Here is a 26,588-nt window from a genome sequence, read left to right on the forward strand (position 1 = left end):
AGATAATCTTAGATTAACAAAGTAAAAAAAATTCCTGATATATTTTACCGGTAAACTGTTCCACTCTGACGTTCAAATGTAATCCCTGTGGAACCGGGGAAAAGTCTGAGCAAACCAGGGATATATAAAATTGCTCCCAAGCCTAAACCTTTACATTCCTGAATAAGGTGACATTCTCCCTTGGTGACAATTATTCAACATTCTTAATATGTATAACTATGCGTGACATATTAGGTAGAAATTTAACTAGAACCATATAAACCGAACTGCTATACACTAACTGCTGCTCAGTTTTACCCGTCACTGTGACAAGATTCTACAGGAGTATCAGGAACAGTCAATAATCCTCTGCAGAACTAAGATTAAAGAGTGTATGAACAAGACCAAACTATTCCACTCTCACAGGGTTTGATGAGGATGAGCGCCACCTGACCCTACTACTAAATATAGTTGTTGTTGTAGAACAGATAAGATAATGGAGTCCCATGTGGTCGTTAGGAGAGTAAAGGCTAATAAACAATATACCTGTAGCGTGCCAGTAAGACATAGAATGTGACGGCAGATTAGAACCACTTGGCCGATCTAGTCTGTCCATTTTTTAACCTATGGTAACCTCAAATCCTATTTGATCTTTTATGCTTTGTAAGAATATCCTTATGTCTAACCCAAGCATGTTTAAACTGCTCTACTGTATTAGCCTCTACCATCTCTAATCGGAGGCTATTCACTACTACCCTTTCTGTGAAGTAGGTTTTCCTCTGAACCTACCATCCCCCCAGTGTCAGTGCATGTCTTTGTGTTCTAATACTTCTCTTCCTTTGAAGAATGTTTTGTTATGTTCTTATCTCTGTACTTACTCTTCGTCTTGTTCAGGTCTCTTACACACACAATGAAACTTGCCCCCAAAGTCGATGTACAGGTCATTTGCAATAACTTGGAAGATTGTTCCAGCAACCACCTTGTCCTTGGCTGGACCCAGCTGAATTAGTGGAGAATGACGGAGTAAAAAGGCAAATGATTCCCGATGCCCAGCAACTTCCTGGAAACACATGTAACAAAACAATATGTTAATAAATGAATAATGTCCAGTGATCCACACTTTGGTCCAGTTAAGATTAATAAGTGTTATCAAGTAAATGTTTTCCTAAAGTTTATATGTTTTGAGCATAAAGACCACTGAAAGTGAATAAATGAGCTTAAAACATAGCTATAACCAGCATACAAAGTAAATAATCTAAAATGAGGATATGGTAAGCAACGGAGAACCCCGGTATAAGCGAAAGATATTTCTCATGCATTAAAGTACAACAGACTGTAGTGGTAAGAGCACATGGAAAATGTCTTACAACACATATGTATGAACACTGTACATTTAGCCGAGTAGTAATCCCTCCTCTCTTACTGGGAGACTCGCAGAGGCACCTCGTACCCCATAGAGGTGAGAGGAAAAATGAGCAGATATCCTACGTAAAATGGCAATGTGTGAAGCGCAATGTCTAAGCGCCACATCGCCGGCAATGGAATCTCCCCGTTAGTGTCATACTTCCCGCACAGACAACACTACTTAATGTTTCCCAATCTAGCCTAGTGTGTTAACTGGGTGATGATCCATTTATGTGGTGGGTGAGTATCAACCTGTTTTGCAATACCTTTTTTTGCTCTTAAAATCTTCATTTAGCAAATGATAAAGAAATCCACATTACCCAGGACTCAGATCGGTAGGGGACATGTGAGGTCAGGCAAGGTCAAGAACCAGAAGAAAAAAAAAATGGCTAAATGGGGTGTTAACTAGTCCTCATTACACTCTGCAAATGGACTACACATATAGTACATGAAACAAAACAGATCGGGCTGTCTCAGCCATCCACCCATGCACAATACAGTGAAATTAGGTCAGAGAGTGTTGAAAGGTTGCATCATAAAAATTAAAATCAGTCATCGCACTGTGTGGGTCAAAAAAAGTGAATTTAATTTTCCATTTCATATGCAGACATGATTCTGTAACATTTTTTGTGATGAATTAAAGCTCTAAATGCTTTACCATTACTAGAGCTAGTCTGCTCCAATGTTTTTGAACACATAAATATAAATAAATATCTCCCCTCAATAGCATAGAGACGCACTATAAAAACACCACAAACAGCTAATACGGCATGAGGCTTAAAGGTCATTATAGGATTCTAAAAATAAACTTTTAATTATTTCTAACCTGGCAAAAGCAGCTAATGAGTAATAGTCAAGCAGCACAGAAAAGCACCAATATCATACACTATCATACACTACATGACACCTCTGCAGAGGACGGGAAGCTTCCTCCCTGTCTCCTCATCACACCATCTTCAGAATAATGCAGCAATACCGGGACAATGGAAAATCAGGTCACCATGGAGACTGAGATAGAGGCCATAATAAGCAGATGTCCTGTCACTAGTCGTTTTCATGCAAGTCACTTCAAGGCCCTCATTAGCACTATAAATGCCAAACTGTAAAAGTACAGGACACACCATTGCCTCTGATTTAGGTCTATTCATCATGATACAGATGATTCCTGGTATATTGAAGAGCTAAAATGTTTCTATATATATATATATATATATATATATATATATATATCTATCTATATCTCTTATAATGAAAAATGTGCTCTCACTCAATTTTGCACCTATCTTATCAATTAGTGATTTTGTGACCAAAATTCCTGCCCTTCACCCTATTACAGCCAACACAATCAGGAGAAGGAACAAAGCACTTTTCCTGCAGCAGCCAAGTTCGGACGAGTCCTTTTAGTCGAAGCTGTAGGTGTGCGACTATTGGATTGGTCACAGCTTCACCCAGGTGCCAGCACAGCATTAGTTACATCCAGTGTTCTCCGTAGCACCTATTTCCCGGGAGCTCCACCAACTTGCCACCCAGCTCTTGGGGCCAACAAATTCCTATTATAATAAACCATTGTTTCTCCTATTATAACAGGCACTATGTGGGTACTACAGCCAGCAGTGTGTGTTAGACCACTGACCACTAGTCTGACCAGTCCTGGCAGGTGTGGGCAATAACCTGCAACATTGTCATTATTATGACAAAGTGTTACAACTGCCATCACCCGGCTGCTTCTTAATGCCACCCGGCTGCCATCAGCGGCAAAAACTCAGACAAACTCAGATTCAGGAAAAGGAAATACGTCATCGCCATTCATTCTATAAGACATCTTTGTGTATGTATGTTCGTTCGCTCGCTACAGCACTGTGACAATTTTAATTTAATATAATGGATAATGGAGAACGACCAAATGAATTGACGATCGGTACCCCAAGCGTGTCTACGTGACTTGTCCATTGTCATCAACGCTGTGCAGCTTACTGTCAGACAAACACGCTGAAATCGGAAATTATCGGCAGTCATCGGAACTGTTGGGTCACGTGACTGACAGCTCCGAGACTGTGGGAGGCGCCTGAAGGATCTGAAGGTCCTTTTGCCAAGAAGCGGGGACACGCTGTTGCCGATTAGCGGGGACTCCTCTCTCTCATCCTCACACCAGGTGCCGACTTCTACATTGAGGTAAGTAGCGTTTGCAGTGTCTTATACATGGGGAAATATGGTACATAGCAGAGACAAGGAATAAATCAGACTTCCCACACCAAGGGTGCTCTTGTGTCCTCACCGCACTATCAGGAAGGTTTGCACATATTTCACACGGTTTAAATTTAGTCTACAAAAAGGACAGACACCAATACATTTGTAGTGCAATTTCGGCCTTCACTAAAACGAAAATAGGGGGTCAATAAAGATCTTCAATCTAACTATGCTATATATAGTTGGGATGTACTAAACGAATGATCACAGAAAAGGATGATCAGGATGACTCCCTGCAGTTACATTTTATGCCATTAGATGGCACTAATATTTTTCTTTCACACAATGCTTTCAATAGAGAAAAAGCAACGCTATACACTATAATAAATTATACATTGTAAATAATTTTAATAAAGTGTAAATTACACTTTAAAAAACATACCTGTTTGTAAAAAAGTAACGTAATAAAATGTAATAATTACAAATAAATTTACTTGCATTGATTTATTCTAGCAAAACAGCTCTATCATTTTTATTTATGTGGGATGATTGCGTTTATATAAGAACACTGTGGAGTGTTTTCCAGTGGGAAAATAGCAATATCTTTTTTATTTACATGGGATGATCACATTTTAAGCATAGATATGTGCACCTGGGAATGTTTTCTATGGGTCTGATTCATTAGAGCTCGCATTCTGAGCGCAACTCGCACTCAGAATTTGACACCAGTATTTAGCTTTTGCGTGTGCCCGCAATTTATTAAGCCATGGATCTCAAGCTCCGTGGCCTGTTGAGTTTCGGCGCAGGGCTGCTATAGTACACTGGACGCTACAGGTATGTATGTACCTGTCAGCATCGGGCATTACAGCCGCCTTACCGGTCAACTCTTTACTGTGTAAAAAAATAGATAAAAAAAAAAAAAAAAGATGTGGCATCCTCCCTCCTAATGCTATTAACCCTAGTACTGGTCCCCCCCCATCCATCATTTCACAGAAACCAGCACAAGGCCAACCAGACGGGTTGTTGGCACTGTAGCAGGGGACGTGCCTTACAGCCTGGTCATACCCGTAGTTGAGCCATGTAGTGCCACAAAGTAAAATTTAAATAAAACACACAACCCTCTTTGAAACCACATCACTTTAATAAAACCCCTAAAATAAATAAGACAGTCAGGCCTTTGAAAAAAGTAAAAAAAAAGGGGTGGGTCTAAATTGTCCTCCCCCAAAAAAATTCTAGATCTGTCCATGTGCACATATCTAGGCTTAAAACATAATCATCCAACATAAATAAAAAAGATATAACTATCTTCCCAATGGAAAGGCATAGAAAACAGTCCCAGATGTACATCTCTTTGCTTAAAATGCCATCATCCCACATAAATCTATTATACAATTTACAAATAATATAATACTACAGTATAATACTACACACTAAGAAATGTTATAAATATAGAATATTTATATTCTTTTATTATAATAGGCCCAGGCCACACACAACAGACTCCACACACACACTATAAATATATATATAGGATAATGTACTTCATACTGTGATTTAGAATTTTTACTTTATTCTTAGCTATATATAAAAGCTATATGTTTTTTGTTGTTTGAAAAATTCTGTTGTGGAGGTGAGCTGCGGGCCATCATCCTGATCATCCTTTTAGTACATGCCTATATAGATGTACCACACGAATGGTTTTTGACCTGTGCCAGTTTATACCTTTAACTTTCAGATGTATGACCCTCCTTCGTCTCGACAGACTATTGCTACTTTCACTTTTTGGGGGCTTGTATCTATTCCATTTCCCGTGCACAGCCGGCACTCTATTCACAGGAAGCTGAATGTAATGTAATTTCAATGATCTAGAAATTGTGATGACCACAAGGAATGCATCTTTAGCACTTTTATATTTTAATGGCATACAATGGACCTTGAAGACTATATGCATTGTTTTGGTGGCCATTCATGTAATTCATCATGCAGCAGCTCTAAGGAGTGAACAGAGAATGAAGCAGTGCATTAGGTAGATTCCTCTGAAGCTGAGGCACCACAGCCTGGTGTAGAGGTGTATGTGATACTGGCTGTGTATGGTGCATTCTGCCCAGTCCGCCCTCTCTCACCGTTGGGACCGCAGGCTCTTTTTCCGCCACTTTGTTGGCTGCGCTCATCCCTGGGTCGCCGGAGACAGTTGTACTAAACGAACAGACAGCATTCCGGATAGGCGGCCGTAACATCCACAGCCACCTACCGGCATGTCTACTGCAGGGCGCCGCCATGATGTGTGAGTGAGGGCACAACAAAAACCCCGTGACCTCTAGGAATCATAGAGCGCAGACAGACGTGCGACTGTCGTAACAGCGACACCTGCTGTCCTGGCAGATTCTCTGCACTGACAGAGAATCTACGCGCTGTGTAGAACAGAGCACTGGCTGTTATAAGAATGCAAACTTCGGTGATATGGGGGGGTTATTGAATAAAAGAATTAAACTTATGTTTATCATTAAAGTTGTAATAAAGATAAATACAATTTCATATAGTGTTATTACTTTCACAGTGACCCTTTACAATTTTGTTTTTCACACTAATTACCCAAATGAAGTAGCCTGTATTTATTAAAGGCTTTATTAGTCCAGGTGGAATCATTCCTCTTATCCTTTACTGCAGCCACGGGCAGCCCGATAAGCTTCAAAGGCCACATGTGCAGCCCTCCAACCTTCAAAAGGACCATGCATTACCTTTAATTTCAGTAATCAAACATGCCCCAAAATGACCTTGGTACCCCCACATCACTCATCCCAAAATGCCCCCACTTGCCCCTGAGACCCACACTTGTCACAAAACACCCCGGCATGCTCTTAGACTCCTACTTCCCACAAAATGTCCCCACATGTCCTCAGACCCCACTTGTACTCCAAAACTTCTCCAGATATCCCCATTCACTAGGAGTACTCAGAACTATTCTAGTAACCTAACATGACACTAATTCATTAATCTAAATAAAATGTGTAAATGGCAGCAATGTAAAAGTAATTTAAGTCCAGAGGCCGCAGAGGAAGGCATGTGATCAGCCTACACTGCTCCTGCTCCTTTGATTGGATGTGCTGCATGACCTGCCTGTGTTGTGCAGAGGAGCCTGTTTGACACAAAAAAACAGATGTTCCTGTTCATTCTGATTCTCTGCCTTATGCAGACCTCCCAACACGGAATCAGAAAAAAAAGCACAAACCCCCACCCAGAAATGCCCACTTTGGGGCAATACTCTGCAAGGTTTGGAATAGGGAGTGAGACATGTTTATGTCATGAGCCAGACCGAGGGCGCAGAGCTGGGGTCCACAGGTGCAGGCTCTCTGGGCCACCTGCTTTACATTCCTGATTTATTTATTTTTTTACTAAGTAAAACATAAACTGTTTACATTTTGCAGACTAATAAGCATTAATTGCCATCTGCACACACCCTGGCCTTCCACTGGTCTGCCCCTGGTTGCACAGTGGTTAGTATTGATGCAGCTTCAATTCCAAATAAGCATTTATTTGCCTGCAGTTTGTATGTGCTCCCTATGTTTGCATGGATTTCTCCTTACTGTTCAAAGACTTATTGGTAGTTTACTTGGCTTTTGATTATATTGACACAGGTGTATTGTATGTGCCTCTGGTTATTTAGGGGAAATTAGATAGTAAACTATACTGCAGCGGGGACTAATATGTTTGATCAAAATTCCCTAATTGCAGCAGAATATGTTTGCTCTAAATAAATACAGCATAACTCTATGCTAATTAAATTGTTATTTATTACTTGTGACAGGTCTTACATGAGTATCATGAACATGTATACACACACATACATACATACAAACATACAAACATATATATAACAGGTTTCTATCCTATGCCTTTTAAACTGTATAGTGTGTTGGAAAGACAGCTTTCCAATGGGTTTCGCTCAAGTAAGAGCTGATTAAGGGTCCCTGGAGTGAATGAAGAGGAGAGGACAGGCCTCCAATCGAGAGGCACCAGACTGCTGGAGTTTTGTTTTACCTGCCGGCTGCTGCATTAAAAATCATATGTTGTACTAAGCAGGTAATAGTTAGAATATGATGCTAGCAAGGGTGCTTACTTATAGGAACATTGATAAAATACTCCAAATAGCATGGCAGAGGAGACATTATCTTTAATAATACACAAGTCTATTTTTACCTAGACTTTTCAGCAGAGGTTCATAAGCAATGTACATAACTTGTTGAGGTTACATAGAGGCTGCATTCCCTGGGGATCCATTATACCAAGCTGTATCCTGCGAAAACTGAGGATTACTGCAAATAATGTCACTTAGTTCTTTACAACTCTTGGAAGCTGCCTGTGGATGTGGATTGATGGCAACAGACATTTGCTGCAAGAATGCTGAGGAGAGAGAATCACTATCACTGTAGTCCCTCATATCACTTGGAGAAGGATCAGGGCCATCTTAACAACATTATGGGCCCCCGGGCAAAGCAGTGCAGGGCAAAGTACTTGCTCAGTGACCCTTGAAGGTTTTTTTTTTTGCAGGTTTTTTTCTTTTGCAGGATTTATTCTCAGTAAGAGCCGTGCCTATGGGGCCCCCTTGCCCGTGGGGCCCCTGGGTAGCTGTCCATCGTGCCCAATGGAAAAGATGGCCCTGAGAAGGATATGATTGTTTTTTTGTCTTTCAAGGAAATTTGTGGATAGTTATGCTTATAAGACAAGCATGTTTCTATGAACATAAATGCACTGGATGTAAGCACCAATAGGTGACAGCAGACAAAACCTTCTAAAAGGACTTTAGAGACTTTAGTTAGTTAATGATCTTGGTTCCACGGTGTAAGGCTGCTTGCCCTAGAAGTATTTCCTTAGTTTAGGAAACCAAGCAGGCCATGGTGTGTTTTGGGGGGAATAGTTATGAAAGGAGGGTTAGTTAGCTCTACTGCAGCAGGAACAGGTTTTCCTTGATTTCACAGTGCTGATTAATATGTTTAATATAAATAAAAGCATAATACTTTACTAATTAAACTCATACTTGCCTCTTGTTTCAGAATGTCTGTGAGACTCCTGAATTTTGGTTGGTTCTCCCAAGAGAGGAGGCATTTCTGCTAGATACCACCAGGGCCGGATTAACCCGAGGTCTAACTGGGCTATAGCCCAGGGGCCTCGGGCATCCAGGGGGCCCTTCAAAGTCCTCAGCAGCATTATTGATCGGTCCGGGGGCGGGGGCGCCCCCAGCCCGATCACCGCTGCTGAGCACTGCCACTGTAGTCCTCCGTCCCCGGCGCTCAGTAATCTGCTTACTGAGGAGATCTCGCGAGTGAACTCTCGCGAGATCTCCTCAGTAAGGAGTTTACAGCGTCCAAGGGACGGAGGACTACAGTGACAGGTAAGCGCTTGGGGGGGGCCCTCACGGGGTACGGTGGGGAGGCGGGTGGCTCACATTGGGGGCCTCACGGGGGAATGGAGGCGCCCTTAGCCCAGGGGCCTCCATTCCCTTAATCCGGCCCTGGAAGTAGTGAAATATGATTCGTTTTATGTTCAAATACGTATATAAGAGGAAGCACTGGAGGCCTGATAAGAGTATGGCAGGATCTGCAGAAGGACCACAGTCTTTGATGAGCAGGCCATAAACACAATGGACAGCAGGCAAGATCACAGGAGGAGCTGAACCCTCACAATAGGTTGCTGGAGAAAATACATCATGCTGGAATTTGAAAACAAAAGAAGAACTAGTGATAGTCGAAACAGCGAGGAACACAAGGAAAGATTGCAGAATGTCCACAAGACAGGAATAGCTGCAGGGTGGTACTAACAGCAGCACACAGTTCTTGGGTAACAATCAATGAGCAGCGCTAAGTGAGATGCAGGTATATAAGGCCAGGGAAGCAGGTGCAAGTATCAGAATAAGGGATGGAGATAAACTGACAGATGTCCCAAAGTCTACAACCACACCACCTCTGGTAGAACAGTGGTACTGCAAGAGCTACATACTCTAAATAATACATACTGGATTAATTTTCGGGGGCCACTGCCAGGCTCTCCAATGTACACTGCCTGAAAACTGAACATCAAGTTAGAACATAAATATTCACCAACCCTCAACTCCTTTCCCCTTAATATGTGTATATCTATGATACTCATGTAAGAGCTGTCACATATAATAAATAACAGTTCAATCATAGTTGCAAATTTTAAATATCTCTCATCTCTCTTTAAATGCCTCAAGTGGCGAGTGCCACTGTGGTAAAATGCCGCAATTGCGTCATTACTGGGGTGGGGCCAAAATGACACAATTTACTGCAAATCACATCATTGAGGGCCCCACCCACCTCACTATGACATGGGTGGTATCCAGGGCCGGATTAAGGGAATGGAGGCCCCTGGGCTAAGGGCGCCTCCATTCCCTCGCCTCCCCCCCAAGCGCTTACCTGTCACTGTAGTCCTCCGTCCCCGGCGCGCTGTAAGCTCCTTACTGAGGAGTTCTCGCGAGAGTTCACTCGCGAGATCTCCTCAGTAAGCAGATTACTGAGCGCCGGGGACGGAGGACTACAGTGACAGTGCTCAGCAGCATTGATCGGGCTGGGGGCGCCCCCGCCCCTGATAAATAATGCTGCTGAGGACTTTGAAGGGTCCCCTGGATGCCCGAGGCCCCTGGGCTATAGCCCAGTTAGACCTCGGGTTAATCCGGTCCTGACTACTTCAGATGTATTATCAATTGTTCCAACAGTTAATCATAACAATATGTATGTAAATTATGGGCAGTAAATTATGTGTTATGTCCTGGAATGATAGATGACTGAGGCACACGCTATAGACAATACTTGTGTTTAACTGTACACCTGATATAATCTGACACTGGTCAGGGAGTACTGTGCCTGCCTTCCAGAAATCATGGCACGGCTCGGCCTACCACCATTCTGAGTTTTCATGGCGTTTTAATACAGATGAACAAATCAATTTTTTATTGAACACTCCAAGTGATACAGACAGATGTGTTTTTTTGAATGTAAAATGATATGACTGATCTGGTACTTATGGCAGTGTACATTCCATCCAACACTGATATCTTTAACGAATGTGCAGAGTTTATGTGCGCTTACCCTGGATTTCTATCTTTTGGGGATTGTGGTGCCATAATAAATACGGTTATAAACATATTTAACAACCATTAAAGACCCTCAAACCAATAAATTGTCTTCCTTTGTGGCATGATTACAGTAATCTGACCTGTATGATGTTGGGCAATTGCAAAATCCCATGCAGGTGTCTCTTCCCGATATTTAATAGTTCTCTAGAAAGCAGAACACATTCTAGAACGGACATTAGCTCATACCTCCCATAGTCTAAGCTCCAAGGCTGCTTCCACTAAGAATACACCTCATGACATCTCAGATCACTCTACTACTATGGGTGAATTTGCCTTCTCGCCTCTTTGTCTGTTTTACCCAGTTTGTTTATTAGTTTATTATGTTTGTCCCCAATTGTAAAGCTCTACGAAATATGTTGGCGCTATATAAATAAATGATGATGATAATGATGATGAATTTAACCTGACGCTGTATAGAAGAAAACAGCAGATTCTATTTCATATAGTCTGGACACAGTTTACCCATAAGGTAAAACCAAGGAATGCCTATTTCCCTAAATGCACCTCCCATAACAGAACATTCCCCTCATATGCTATGAGGCTATACAAACTGATAATCATTCTGGAAGGCTGTACTGAGTAAGATTACAGTTATATACTGTATCAGAACTCACATAAACCCCAAACTATGCATTCTAGGCTGGCTCACAGAGCTACCAGAAAATAAACATAAGTATCATGGATAGTTGTGGTAAAGTTATTACTTGTGAGACTGTTGAGATGTTCAGTAAGTCCTTGTCAATAAGCAGCCACTAAGGCCTCTATGCTCCAGCTGGTCTAGGCACAACTGTACAAAATATCATAGCGCACTACCCCAGTGTGCCATCACCTTGAGAAGAGCAGGGCTGGAGCAGGAGCAGAAGCTGAAGAAGTGAAGTCGGGAGAATCAGAGACTTGACAGAAATATGGGTCAAGGTTACACTGGAAGAGTTCCCTGGATAAAGGGGCACCTGGAGCACTCAATCCAGACAATAATCAATCTCTTGACTCTGGCTACCTGTTCCAAGATTCCAGGAGACCTTACTCTGAAAGCTGTGTCTTAGGAAGATCCAGGAGCTGTCCTTGGGAAGAGACAGCAAGCTCTATCTGCATGGGATCCATGTCACATCTCAGCAAAGTAGACGGTTGTCCATAACAGACAGGAGTAGGACCCACCTGACATATAGGTGCAAAAATTACCGACCTGAACCTAGCTGTTTGGTCTTGTCCAGAAAGCCGAACACAGTAGCCGAAGGCAGGAGACTGGAGAGGTTAGTATAATAACATAGCGGCAGGGAAAAGTTCAGACAAAGCAACAAAAGGCCAAGAGTTCTCACAGCTAAATCAGAGTACTCAAACCTTGCTGAGGAAAGGAGTTCTAAGAACAGGTGCCTTAAAATAAAATAAATGCAGGTGGCACTGATGAGGGATGCTGTCATAATCCCATAACAATTACTATAATGGCACTCGCAACAGTTGCATCCACATACATAGGCGGTCATGGCGTATAGACATTATGAGCATCCAAAATGCAATGTTGGGACTTAGTGATGATGTAACAGCTTTTGGGATTAGGAGTGGTACCCATGCTGGGGACCTGGATTAGACAAGTTAGGTACTGTTATAATATTAGTAAATGATCCATGATGTGAGCTAATTATACAATGTAGAATTGTATTTACAGTAGGTCAGTATGGCCCAGATGTAGGATTGTATGTTTATTTCACTTATGTGGTCTTTGGATACGAGAACAGCTGTTTTGCTCTGTGTAGTTTTTGTAGTATCCAAGGCAAATGAAAATAAACCACTGCACCTAGATGATATAAAGGCTTTGTAAACAAACACAGAAGGAAACCAAAACACAGAAAGCTACATTTTAGGAGACATTTTATTGACTGAACCAAATATTTATGAGACAGGAGGCAGAGTCCATTTGTGGGCTGATCCAATATTCACATGTGCACAGATTGTGGAATTATAAGGACTAGTGACATTGCTACATCCTAGGGAATAGAGAAGCCATATTCTCAGGGATATTGGAAAGGTCACAATTTATGCATTAAGGCTGGATGCTGTTTGGGGCCCATGATTGCTACTGACCTTGATAAAAAATAACCAGTGTGCTCGAACTCCATTAGAAGAGAGCGACATTTAACCACGGTGGGAGAAGTCTTACTACACATTGTGCTTGAAATTGTAACATCTTTATCGCCTAAAAATCTCCCCTTACATATTATACACATATGGGAGAAATAAAAGCAAAAACACAAACATGGAAAATACTGAATCAACATCTTCCTTCAATACAGCAGTTGTAGAAATGTTATTTCTGAGTGCAAGGCATAAAAGGAGTGTGTGAAAGGAGAAAATGCAGAATCACCGAGATGAAAGCAATACAGAATATGTGCCATTATTACCACATACATTTAACTTTCATTAGTGTCTATACCGTAAACTAACAATCCAGTGTAACAAATTGTTGGCAGCTATAAAGAAGCAATGTACCGAAAATAAAGCATAAAAATCCCTTTCTCTTTCCCACCCACCAAACATTATTTGGATAACTATTCACCATAAAACATGCTTTTCAACCCACTTGGCGCAAAACAGGTTACTACCTAAGATTACTGTGTACACATCACCTATATGCAGTGGTGGCAGCTTCAGTGAGGTCACTCGTGCCTCAGTATTGCCTCCCGTCCCCAGTGAATTGACGGGCTAAATAATGGTTTAGCCCACAAAATGGCTACCCCCGCTGTGCATAGGTGATAAGTACAAGTCAATGGTAAAGGGAACTAGAAACATAGGACATGTCCGTTGGGAACACCAGAGGGCGCTCTGGCTGTGCTTTCAGTACTCTTGCAGCATCTTTCAGTTTTGGCTGAACACAATGGCGATCTCACAGGTTTTCAAGATCTTTTTCTGTAAGGTCATCCGTAGCACTGGCATTGGCTGCAGAGGTCAGCACTTCCCCAAAGTCTCCAGCTGGTTGTTTGGGGCCGCTAACTTTTGACTGTAACAAAGATATATATTCAGGTTGTCAGAACAAAGGTGATAAACAGGGGGAAGGACACGGACACAGACAAGACAATAAGGCAATGCATCAGCCAACGTTCTTACGGAGAGCCTGTTACACTACAATATATATATATATATATATATATATATATATATATATATATATATATATATATATATATATATATATATATATAAAGTGGCAATGCTACGGTACATGATAATCCTGTCTAGATGTGGGCATACACAATATATTCTGACATTTTTAACATGCAACAGAAATAGGCTAGATGGTGTCTAGTCAAAAAACAGTGAGAAAATAATGAAAATGCATGAAAGTATCCACAGCACTCCTATAGCAGGCACACACAATACACAGCTCAATAGAACAGCAACCTCCCCTCACCCGGTCCTACTCTACTATGGTCTTATTCATACAAGATATTCCGATGAGATGGGCAAGGTGACATATAGGGGCATATTCAATTCCGATCCGATTCGCGGTAACTCGCGTTACTGCGGAAAATGCGCACAACTGCCGGTAATACGGTATCGCAATAACGCGGATTTTCGTACGCAGCCCTATGGGCTGCGAACGAAAATCCACGTTATTGCGGTACCGCGGATTACATTCGCGGCCGTTCCGGCGCTATCCCGCAAATCGGGATCGGAATTGAATATTCCCCATAAAGTCATGGGTCAGGAGATGTGGAAAACTTAAAGCAATTTCAGATAAACTAAACTAGGGAATCAGTTTTGAACGGTAAATTTAATACTTTTAAAATCAAAGCACAAAATGTTTTCTTATTTCATTGTAGGTACACTGTTATACCAATGATTCAATGTACTTAAATATTTCTATTTCTTCCTCTGAATGTGTAGATTGCTAGGTAAATATACAAATCCTACCTTCAAGGTTTCCACCTTCTCTTCAAAAGACTTGTAAGTGGGAGAATTCCTGGGGGGGGGGGGGGGGGGGGGAGACAGACACATTTGACATCAGTATTATATTTGATAAAACACATTATACATTTCAACATAAGTAAATAAAAAGGGCAGCAGAGAATTAAGACCAGGAAGTAAATGTATTAATTTGTGATTTTTGCAAGTCGCCGCTATTCGCCAGGTTTGCAGTGACAATTTAAAGCAGCAATGGCTTTAAAGGCATTGTTTTGCCTTTAAAGCCATTGCCGCTTTAAATTTTCACTGCAATCTCGCCGAATAGCGGCAACTTGCAAAAATTGTAAGTTACCACATACACTAAACAAAAATTTACAGATACATAATATTGTCTTTAGGTGTAACCATTGTGTGAATGAAATGGGTAGAAATGTCCACAAACTTTTGTTCCGTCATCATTTAATATTCAGGCAACGTTATACGATCATAATTATTATTATTATTATTAAATATTGACAATTATTAACAGACAATTTGTAACCAACTTATAAAGCTCCAGAAAAGGTGTTGGAAAATTAAAGTGTCAGGCACCATGAAGGCCATAACATTAGGACCAGACCATTTTTCGAAATGAAAGGAACATGACCATACAACTTACTATAATAAGAATATCTGCTACCTGACTAGGAATTCTGACACATGATGTAAAGTTGTTAGTTTTTTACTTTGTATAAGATAAAAGATACGCACAGCTCTAACTAGGCTTACAACGCAATACTTTACCTCATAGCAGGCATACTAATTGAATGCTGTATAGACCGTATACTAAAGGCAGCATTAAGAGAAAAAGAGATAGCAAGAATTAGTCAAATTAAATGTGGTTTGTATCACATCTGGAAAGAGAAAAATATTGACTGTAACATAACTGGAACAGAGCACTGCAGTAACCTAGTAGGTTCCCATATCAGACCCTTCCCAGGCTGCATTAGGCTGGGTACACATTACAGGCTTTCAGCTGATTATCATCATCATTTATTTATATAGCGCCAGCAAATTCCGTAGCGCGCTTTACAATTGGGAACAAACATTGATAAGACAATACTGGGTAATACATACAGACAGAGAGGTAAGAGAACCCTGCTCACAAGCTTACATTCTATGGGACAATGGGAGTTAGAAACACAAGGGCATGTGCTACATCATATTGCTAATGGACCAGCTAGAACGCAAAGGTAAAAGTATTGAGTGGGCTGTGTGTGTAGCAGTGTTGGTCAGAAGGTTGTTGTCTTGCGTTAGCTGTGTAGAGGGTGGTAATAGGGTAACCTAGGGAGATTAAGATGGTGGTTGAGGAATATCATAAGCTTGTCTGAAGGGGTGGGTTTTCAGTGAACGCTTGAAGGTTTGAAGACTAGAGGAAAGTTTTGTGGTGCGAGGAAGGGAATTCCACAAAGTGGGTGCAGCCCGAAAAATGTCCTGTAACCGAGAATGGGAGGATGTGATGAGAGTAGAAGAGAGACGCAGATCTTGTGCAGAACGGAGGTGTCGAGTAGGGAGATATTTTGAGACAAGTGAGGAAATGTATGTCGGTGCAATTTTGTTGATGGCCTTGTATGCGTGTAGAAGAATTTTATATTGGATTCGTTGAAATACAGGCAACCAATGAAGAGACTGACAGATTATGGGCCAATCACACAATAAACGACTGTTCAGGACGATATTGCATTAGTGCATGTGCTGAAACGATGAACGATTATCATTCCAAAGCACATCGTATAGTTCCATTTGGTTTTAAACTGGATTAAAAAACTCATTCAACGATGGAACAACGCTGTTCCAATTCTGCAGTGTGTAAGCACTCATGATCTCCATAGAGTTTAGAGTCATGATCTTTTCAGCAGATGGTTATGAATGATGAAGAGCACATATATTTTGAAACAAGTATAGTGTGTACACATAAATCGGCATGCTGACTGGGGACTTTTTTTTTTTTTTTCTCCAGTCTTTGGTAAAATCGTTACAGATATGGTATCGGGAGAAACTTTCTATAGTGTGTACCCAGTTTTACACCAGCAATCAGAAATTACATTGAAGTCAAGATATACAGATAATAAGATAGGACATATATACACTAAGCAGTATGGATTTTGTAGGGACAAAGTAATCATCATCAACAGAATACAAATGTTTTTACATTTCCACTACACCTTAGTATATACACAAGATCCTAATCGAATGCAAAGGGGCATATTCAATTGTCCGCGGGATTGACGAAAATCCCACGGTCCGCGCACGATTACCGATATTACGGTAATCGTGCGCGGAAAAATATGGAATACGGTAATTTACTCGCTGGATTTCAGCTCGCAGCTCCCTGAGCCGCGAGCTGAAATCCAGCTACAAATTACCGTATTACATGTATTAGTTTTTCCTCGGTGGGATTTTCGGCGATCCTGCCGACAATTGAATATGCCCCAAAGACTTTATTATATTAAATAGTGACTAAGTGTACAGGCAAATAAAAACAACCCAGTCCCTACATTCACTTATGAATATGAATATCTGGGAGAAATTCAATTCCCCCCCCCCCCACACACCGAAGTACCGCCGCGTTAAAGCGATCACTGTTATTACGGTAAGTTTAACCCGGGCTTTCTGCTTGCAGAAAAAGCCGGCATTCAAACTACCGTAATAACGATATTTACGTGCATTATTACCGTAATAATGGTAATAGTGCGCAGGCCGCGTTACTTTTTCAAGTAACGCGGCCAACTAAATTCCCCCCCTAAGGGGCATATTCAATTGTTTGCGTTACAACCAAAATTAACGCGCCCCGCGCACTATTACCGTCATTACGGTAATAGTGCGCATACATACCGGTATTACGGTACTTTTCTCGCTGGATTTTAGCTTGCAGCTCAGGGAGCTGCGAGCTGAAATCCGGCTTACTATTACCGGTAATAGTTTTTCCGCAGCGGAAAAACTATTGTTGAATATGTCTGCAGCGTTAAAACTATTTGCGGTAATAGTAAGCCGGATTTCAGCTCGCGGCTCCCCGAGCCGCAAGCTTAAATCCAGTGAGAAAAGTACCGTAATACCGGTATGTAAGCGCGGGGCGCGTTAATTTTGGTTGTAACGCCAACAATTGAATATGCCCCTAAATGTCTAATCTGTAATGCTATAGAACTATACATTGAAAAAATATAACAAAAAATAAGGTAGCGCAGACAATTAAAGGAGGTATCTGACATTAGGTAGTGTTCTCCCCAGCACCTAATTCCCGGGTGCTCCATCCGGCTGTTTTTACTTGAGACCGGCTCTTGGGGCCCCCCAGAATTCTATTATAATAGAATAAACCATTATTTCTCCTATTAGAACAGGCACTATGTGAGCAATACAGCCAGCAGTGTGTGTTAGACCACTGACCACCAGTCTGTCCAGTTCTGGCAGGTGTGGGCAATAACATCCAAAATTGTACAACTGCCCCCATTGGGCTACTTCTTAATGCCACCTGACTGGCAAAATTATCTGGGGAGAACACTGCATTTGGGCATTATATTTTCTCCCTGTGTGGGTTCCAAGCCATTTCGGACATCCCTTGGCCAAAAATGTCATTGGTGCCTATACAATTCAAAAGTTGGCAGTTTAATGACAACAGAATAATCAAAGCCGCATTTCTGGAATGAGATATATATTTATATCTATATTAAAAGAAGAATTGGCTATCCAACAACATCTAACTCCAATCTAGGGAGCAGTACTACATTAAAGCTGTAGGAATGAGGTAAGGTTGTTCATATGGGGTACAAACATCAGACTGCCAAAATTGTGAGGGATGCTGCACGGAGCCACTCACAGCCTAAAATGGTCAACAACAAAGGCAGTAAGTAGGCTGCACTCAGTTAGATACATGCAACATATTACAGGTATCTCTATCCCTATAACGTGTAAAGGAGAGCGATTTACTGCTTTGAATTATATCCACCTCATAAATTAATACATTCCCTCTAGGTGTTTTAGTGCAATTGTCAAAAACTCATCTGAATCATATATTCTAAGCACGTTTGTTCAACATCACTCTCCCTGTCCACATTGCTGGATACACTGCTGGCTTATACATAGAATACTAGCAGAATATTTAACAGTTTTAATGTGATCTTTCTACATAGCCTTAGTTGGACTGTTCGTTCTCATACACGGGTGATGAAAAAAATAGACACAAAACTTTGCACTTTGTCCTTGCTTTTAATAGTGTTGAAAACATGTTCTGAAAGGTCCCCTGCAGCATAGTGCACTAGGTACTAAATGAAAGCTCCCATAGAACTCTTATATTGTAACAAGCACCAAAGCTTGTGAACACGACAAGCAACATTGAAATTACACAAAGCTAACGCTTGTCAGGAAGTGTGTGTATACATATCAATTCACTGACACTATTATTTGGATCATCAGCGGTAAGACATGTTTCCTACATATCACCAGCAATTATGGTAAGAATCTCTCCCATAGAGGTGCCAGGAAAAATGAGCAGAGATGTTACAGAAATCTCCACCACAAAGTGTCTCCGGAACGTCCGTGAATCACTTCGTGGCTAACTGAAATCCCCCCTTAGAATGTACAATATTAATGCCCTCATGTACGAACCCTTACTGAGTTGTAGAAAGGAGTTTGGGGTCTAGAAGGCTTGAGACCTATCCATAGTATCAAAACCCTTCCAGGCACTACAGTACATACCAGCATTTTAAACAGCCATTATAAAAATAACATGAAGTTCACAGTGAAATCTACTTGTGAAACAGAGATTTGAAGATGGTGTAATAGAAACACCCAATAAATTCTAGACATCTTGACCTGGCCATAGATTCATTTAACATTGCTAATTTGCCAATACATGTTCAAATCATAATTTATTTATATAGCGCCACTAATTCCGCAGCGCTGTACAGAGAACTCGCTTACATCAGTCCCTGCCTCATTAGAGCTTACAGGCTAAATTCCCTAACACACACACACACACTAGGGTCAATTTGATACCAGCTAATTAACCTACTAGTATGGTTTTTTGGGATTGGAAGAAACTGGAGCAAGCGCACGCAAACATGGGGAGAACATACAAACTACACACATAAGGTCTGAGGCAGAAGTGTTAACCACTAAGCCACTGTGCTGCCCAAATCTCTCTGCATATTTAGTCACTTTACATGGGCACTAATATGGGAACTTAAAGTAGGACACTATTTTGCTTTAAGTTCAAATAGAACTGAAGAGCAAAACAAAATACATCACACATAGCACTAAGTGAAAATTGTTTTAGCAACTGAATTCTTGGCCAGAGATTTATCTGTCAAACATTAAGCACATCTGTTCACTGTAATACAGAAGATATAAAAATCTTAATGCATCATACCAATCATCATAAGTAGCAATTCATCAAAATATGCTGCACAAAATAGGGCAATTAATTATGTGCCCAAATACTGATGTGTAACCACCTTACGTAAAACCAATGTAACAACTTCAGGACCCAACTGCCCATGGACTGCTAAAATCAAAAATCAAAGTAATCGATACTCCAGGCCGACATGAGCATGGGAAAGTGACCTGGGACCTCCTCCAGACGACTCATGCTGGGAGGAGATCAGGGAGGGGATTGCCAAGAGCTCGATATCTACACTAATTAAGGAAACAGCCTATAAAGTGTACTATAGGTGGTACTATACCCCTGATAAGCTGTCTCAATGCTTCCTACGGCCACTCCGAGCTGCTGGTGGGAATGTGGCCAGAGAGGTACGATGCTACATATATGGTGGACCTGCCATCGAATAGTTCCTTTCTGGAACATGGTTCTTACACTTATAAACTGTGTGTCAGAACAACAGATAAGTAAGGACCCCTGGTCATTCCTTCTCTCTCGCCCTATACCTGATGAGAGCGCACCTTCTAACAAGCTTATCTCTCATATCTTGGCAGCTGCTAAATCCCTAATAGCAAAACACTGGAAAGACCCTGGGGCTCCCTCTATGCAGGAGTTACGGTCCTACATAGGACATGTCGCAAGCATGGAGAGTATAACGTGTTACCTTCATGATAAATCATATAATTTCGATAGGGTGTGGGCCCCGTGGTATTTACTAGAAAGTCGTAGCTGCCTATCCAGTGCGGCTCTCCCTTCTGCAGATGGAATATAGCTCTTGGGCCGCCTCCGGACCCCCCCAGGCTGGATATGGCGACTACTGGTGAGTAATGTTTGTATGCTATTTTTCTTTTTGGTAGTCAATGTAATTGTGTGGCTTAGCTTTTCCTAGCAATGTTCCAAGTTTGCTTAGTTACTTATTAGTGATATTGTTAACAATACTTGTGCCTTTCTACCTCCCACCCCTTCTTTCTCTTTCCCCCTCCTCCCCACCGATATAAAAATATAAAACATAGAGACATCTTGAATACTAATATTTTTATGTCAATCGTGTTGATTGTACTTTTCCCTGTTGTTTTCTCTTTAAATAAAGTTTAAAAAAAAAAAAAAAAAAAAAATCAAAGTAATGCTGTCCTGTATAATACTGTATTATAGAACAGGAGCGGAGAGAGAACGGTAATTGCTCTACTGGATAATAGACTGGCAGAGCATAATGAATATTATACTCCAGCAGTGGAGCACCAGGTTACCTCTCCTGGTAATAGGGGCAAAACACAACTGTAGGCTTCATTTTCTCAGTCACAACCCCCCGATATATTACACTGGCACATGTTATACCGCTGTTTGTAGTGGAACAAGATCATCAACACACTTTTATTCATATTTATGCTAAACATCCACCTGAAGAGGGTGCGATAGATCACATCTTTATTTCAAATATCTTCAATTATGAACAGCTTCTTAAAACTGGTGTTTATTGTTGGTATGAGTTGTTTCTTTATAGTAGGCAGCTTGTATTTTGGATTTAGTGGTATAAAAAAATATATACTTTATATTAAATGCCTTGTATGTTTTAATGAACCTCATTTTTGAAATCTAAAGTTAAAATAGACCTTGTGTATGAACTGACAGATTCCCCAATAGGGAAGGAAGATGGTTATTGAATTAGTAAAATGATGACACTACAGAGCACATACATGTCTTGTATAACGCAGGACCGGCAGAATGCAGCAACAGACGGGGAGAAGACACCCGTAGAGGACTGGAAGTCACAGGAAGCTGGAAAGTGACGTATAGGCTACATTTACCGTACTGTAGATACTTACTTTACATCTTCAAACTTTCTTGAAATGACTGACCCAACTGTGGACATGGCAGCGGAGGCTTTCTGCCCAGCACTGGACAGGGTCTCCGAGGTCTTCCTGTACCTAGAAAACGTAATGCAAGTGAAGTCAGATGTGATCTTCATTTTATATAGCAGACACTCTAGTTTTCCTGAATCATTTTGCTAGTGCTGTTGGAGAACCTGCTCCTTCCACTATCTAACTTCTAATGTGTGGCTTCTTGCATGCCTCCATTCCCTTCCTTACACTGCCTATGTCACCTGCACCCCTGTTCCTCACCAACACCCATCTCCTGCTGCTGGTAACATTCAAATAATCTGACTGACTACAGGTTGTTCGGTGACCCGAGGCAGCTTGTTGGGCCACATACTTTGGTCCCTGTGAGGATACCCCGCTTAGCTGGGATGGCAGTTACCCTCTGTGGGATTCAACTCACTCGGGAAGACCAGAATATACCCAAAATAAGACTTTATTACGACAGCACAACACCACAAGATGTTCACAAGTTACAGGGTAAATGGTAGCATGTATCCTCCAGCAGCCTCTTGCAGTCAGCACTCCAAAGTAATAATCTCTGTCTCTTTCAGGGTCTTATCCTCCCGCAATATTACCACTACCGATTAGCAAAACAGTTAGGGTGTCCCCCAGCCTGGGATACTGGCTCACAACGCCCCTGTCCTGGTAGGGTTTCCTCCAGCGGCACCACGATGCCTGGCCCAGAGTCCCTTTTCACTGATGTCTTGTACACCAGGATCCTCCAAACTAGAATAGCTCCCCTGGCATTCTCCTCGCCCTATATCATTTTCTGTATACACAGGAAGTAGGGTTAAATGTCTTAAACCTCCCCTTTACAGAAGGTGTCTCCCAGTCAACACTTTAGCTGCTAGACATACTGTCCCTGTTATCTTGATTATACAATAGAATGGCTTGACTCAATAAGCTGTTTTGGCTGGATACACTACACATGGGGTTACAATAGTACATCAAGGAATGACACTGCAGGCTTACATGGAACAATAAGACTTTTGACACATTATATCAGCAGTGTTACACAATATAAGTCTGTGATACAATTACATTTATATTGATACATTTCCCCATGCTATTTCAACCAATATATTACTGTGAAGGCACATTGCATATCATTTAGAAGTTCTAACCTCACTACCTCTCAGGTTATCTGTTGACCTAGCTAATAAACATGGGCTGCCAACTAGTTAACTCAGACATTGTTCTGATTACGAACCAAATCTCAGCTGCCCCTCATAACAATGGACATTGGAGACAAATGGTAATTACATTAACTAACACAAGCAAAATGACTGCTGCTGTTCTGTTATTTTCACACAGTATGGCAATATTCTTTATATTTATACTACATACAATATCGCAGGTAATAGTATGGGCAAAATGTACCTAATAACATGAAATAATAATACACATAATACACTGATGCTCTGGTGTATATACTTAGACTGGGCCAAGGATTAAAAAGTAAATTTTACTGTGAGAAACGGGTGATGAATACAAAGTTCTCAGTCCAGTAGCACCGCGTTTCCTCACAGTCCCTCCCAGGCAGTCACATTTCTCTGTCACAGCTGCCCTGCAGCCTAAGTACTCACAGGGCACAGGAAGTGAATGAAGGAAGCCACCTGCGGGTGACCATAATACTATATACTGTCTGATATAAACATTCAGATCACAATAAGAAGACGACACACGTTTTAGCACATTTCAAAGTTAGTCTGCATCTGCAAACCTATGAGGGTTGTGCCAATGTGCAGTAACCAGAGATTTCACTGGACGTCCTTTACAAAGTGCCCTGAATAAAAGCCTTGGTTCTGCGCTGGTGCCATGCCCATTCTCCGCTCTGTTGAGGGACACAGACTGCTAGAAGTGCACCAAGGAGGGCAAAGACCATCACTAAGTCCAACCTTACACCACTTCCATTAAATAATACTTTTGTTTTCTCTCCTAAAATACATCTCGGTTTATACATAACTGTGAGCAGCTTTCTGTTACATTGACTAGGCGCTTCTCCACTAAACTGCAACATGAAGTTGACAAATGTGTCCCATTAAAATTATAGGACGAAACTTAAAAACCGGTAGCACTGAGCTCAAGTATTTGGCAGAGTAAAAATGGGTATGAGCCCCTGCCCATGACAATGAGGTATACATACTGGTGTGCCTACTTCAAACTTAGCAGCCCCCAGCCCAACCCCCCCACCCCACCCCAGGCCTATGCAAATGTCTGCTCCTCGCTCCGTACTTTATAAACCTATGAACTTTGATGGAAACCTAGGTGCTCCCAGACACACAGTGGGACCAAAGCCAATTCTGAGTCACAGCTCTGAATCACTGACCGGATTGTATTGCACAGATCCACGTTGTTAGTAAATAGCCTTCTGTGCATCTAGGCATATAACACTATGATAAAGACATTTCCCTCCTACAGCCTAATAAGAGCAGTGATTTTATATCTTGTCACATTTTAAGAATACAAATTTATTAATAATGATGTTGGCATAATGCTAAATAACTAGCTGTATCTGGAAATTAGACTCCAATTTTACTGTACTAGATAAAAGCACATTGACCGTGCATGGGATTTGCAGATAAATTAGCATTTATTTTGTTTTGTTATGTTAAGGATATTAAACTGTACTTATTTTATATAAACTATGGGAATTACACACAGAAAAGGGGCTGTAGCCCATAGCCACTGGTCAGAGATTTGATTATATTAAAGGTCACATCACCTTGCCTGCACAGCTACCATGCACCAGTTCTCATAAACATACCTCTAAATACTCTATACACAATACAGGTCCAAGACATGTTTACTCAAAATTTTATGTTTACTAAAGACACACAGGTGCAGGCAGGGCTGGCGGAAAACAGGAAAGCCAGGTCAGCGTGGTAGGAGGCGCCACACCGACTTCTGTTGTGGGCTGTTCCCTCTTCTGAGTCCGGCATTGGAGCAAGAACGGGCGTTTGGGAGAGCAGCACATGCCAAGTGAATGAGGCTTCATGACGCATGCGCCAAAACAGGGCAGGGGGGCATCTGAGAACCCAGCACCAGCCCTGGGGCAATAGCAATGCTGCCAGCAGGTGGAGCGCTGTGTGCAGAACGGAACTTACACATTGGTAGAGGCCACATCCTGCAGTCCTTTGGAAATATTTTGTTTGAGCTCAGTCAATGTAGTTACGCCAAGTTTCCTTTTAATGTCTGCTAGATGCCTCTCCTTCGCAGCTAGCACTTGATTGAGTGTTTGTATCTCTTCTTCTACCTAAAAAAAATGAAAACTTTACAATAGTAAAAAACTTTTAACTAAAAATATTAATACATAAAAATGGTGTTGGAGGGGAGACTACACCACATGAAACAGATTCTATATAACTTGCACTAATATTACACTAAACATTTAACATTGTAAAGTTTCACAAGTTGTTCCTGCAAATCCTGCAGTCATATGAAGTAGCACTGTAAATCCGATGTGATTCATGTTGTCATGTAACAAAAAACAAACAATGCCTGTATTAAGTGCCAACAGTGGGGGACTGAACAGGATCATCTCAACACATAGAAATTATAATGGTTTCCAATGAGATCCGTCTCATTCAATCTGTTACAAAATGAGCAAAACATTAACTGTCATTTACAATCCACAGGAGTGCCGGACTGCAGCACAAATGCTTTTATCGAGACACCACGTGCCTAGTTCTGTGCAGCTGTAACCGCCGGCTTTATGGAGAAGCACATGAATTTGCAGGCCAAGAAGGCGGCGTCTGTCGAAGTGCAAATGTTTGAAGCAGAAGTTGTGCGGTTCGGGGGTGTGTTACTTGCTGCACCTGGTTTTGAGCCAACATACAAAAAAACTGATTTTATTTTGCAGGACAAAGTTATTATATAACTTTGTCCTGCAAAGTTATATAATCCTCATCCCTTTATCAAATAAAGGGATGAGGATAGCAAAGACTCCAATTACTGCTTGCGAAGCCAGTCCTGGGACCCTCTACAATGGTTTACAGGCTTATCTCCTGTTAATAAATAGAACCCTTTGTATCTTTTCAAAATACAGTCTTGGTGGGGGAAGCGCAGCCTGCAGCGACAACTCAGCTTTGTGTGCAATGATTGTGGCAGTACACAACAACAATCGCTACCCATTGCAATTTGCAAGCATTACAGAAGCACTAAGTATCAGTCTCTCCCCTGTGACATCACTAAGCTGGCTGTAGTTGGTGTGGTAATATCCTACCTGCACAGTGCTAAGAGCTGCAGATAAGGTAACACAGAATGAGGTCTGAAGCGGCAGAGGGCGGACCAATCACAAGGCTGCATATCTGTGTGTTTCCAGAGGAACCAAACAAAACAGGAATGCTCCATAGGCCGCCAGGCAGTGCTGCATCTTCTAAACTACAGCTCACGGGTAACACTTCCCATTGAAAAATATGTATGTTTGGGCCTAGACTTAAAGGAAAGCACTTTTTAAAAGTGGACATATCCTGTAACCCAAGGACAGTTTTATAGAAATCGATATGTTGTCTTTAGTCCATAGCAAATCGTTGTTTTCCTGTTATATCATTATGTGCTGATGTCACTATATATGACGCTTGTAGTGTACGGGGCTCTGAGTGAGCTCCTGTCTTTGATACATATAAATCATACATATGTATGTGCTGATTACCTGTAAAAAAAATAAAGCACAAAACAA

At 41.4% G+C, this 26,588-nt stretch overlaps 1 protein-coding gene across 4 annotated transcripts in view; it reads right to left on the bottom strand.

The window, feature by feature from the left end:
• TPD52 (tumor protein D52) overlaps positions 1-26,588 on the bottom strand; it is a 108,999-nt gene that overhangs the window by 43,516 nt on the left and 38,895 nt on the right. For 2 of the 4 annotated variants that reach the window (XM_075213697.1, XM_075213695.1), the window contains exons 3-7: positions 25,015-25,163; positions 21,854-21,955; positions 15,401-15,442; positions 14,627-14,675; positions 12,570-13,712 (exon numbers count right to left, since the gene is read on the bottom strand). In XM_075213697.1, the coding sequence (XP_075069798.1) occupies positions 13,599-13,712; positions 14,627-14,675; positions 15,401-15,442; positions 21,854-21,955; positions 25,015-25,163 (456 nt within the window). In that variant the 3' untranslated portion in view covers positions 12,570-13,598. Of the gene's footprint in view, positions 1-857; positions 1,040-12,569; positions 13,713-14,626; positions 14,676-15,400; positions 15,443-21,853; positions 21,956-25,014; positions 25,164-26,588 lie in introns of those variants that run through there. The other 2 variants (XM_075213698.1, XM_075213696.1) reach the window with 2 other exon arrangements.

This window comes from Mixophyes fleayi, chromosome 5, assembly GCF_038048845.1.
Source record: "Mixophyes fleayi isolate aMixFle1 chromosome 5, aMixFle1.hap1, whole genome shotgun sequence".
In the NCBI taxonomy this organism is placed as follows: domain Eukaryota; kingdom Metazoa; phylum Chordata; class Amphibia; order Anura; family Limnodynastidae; genus Mixophyes; species Mixophyes fleayi.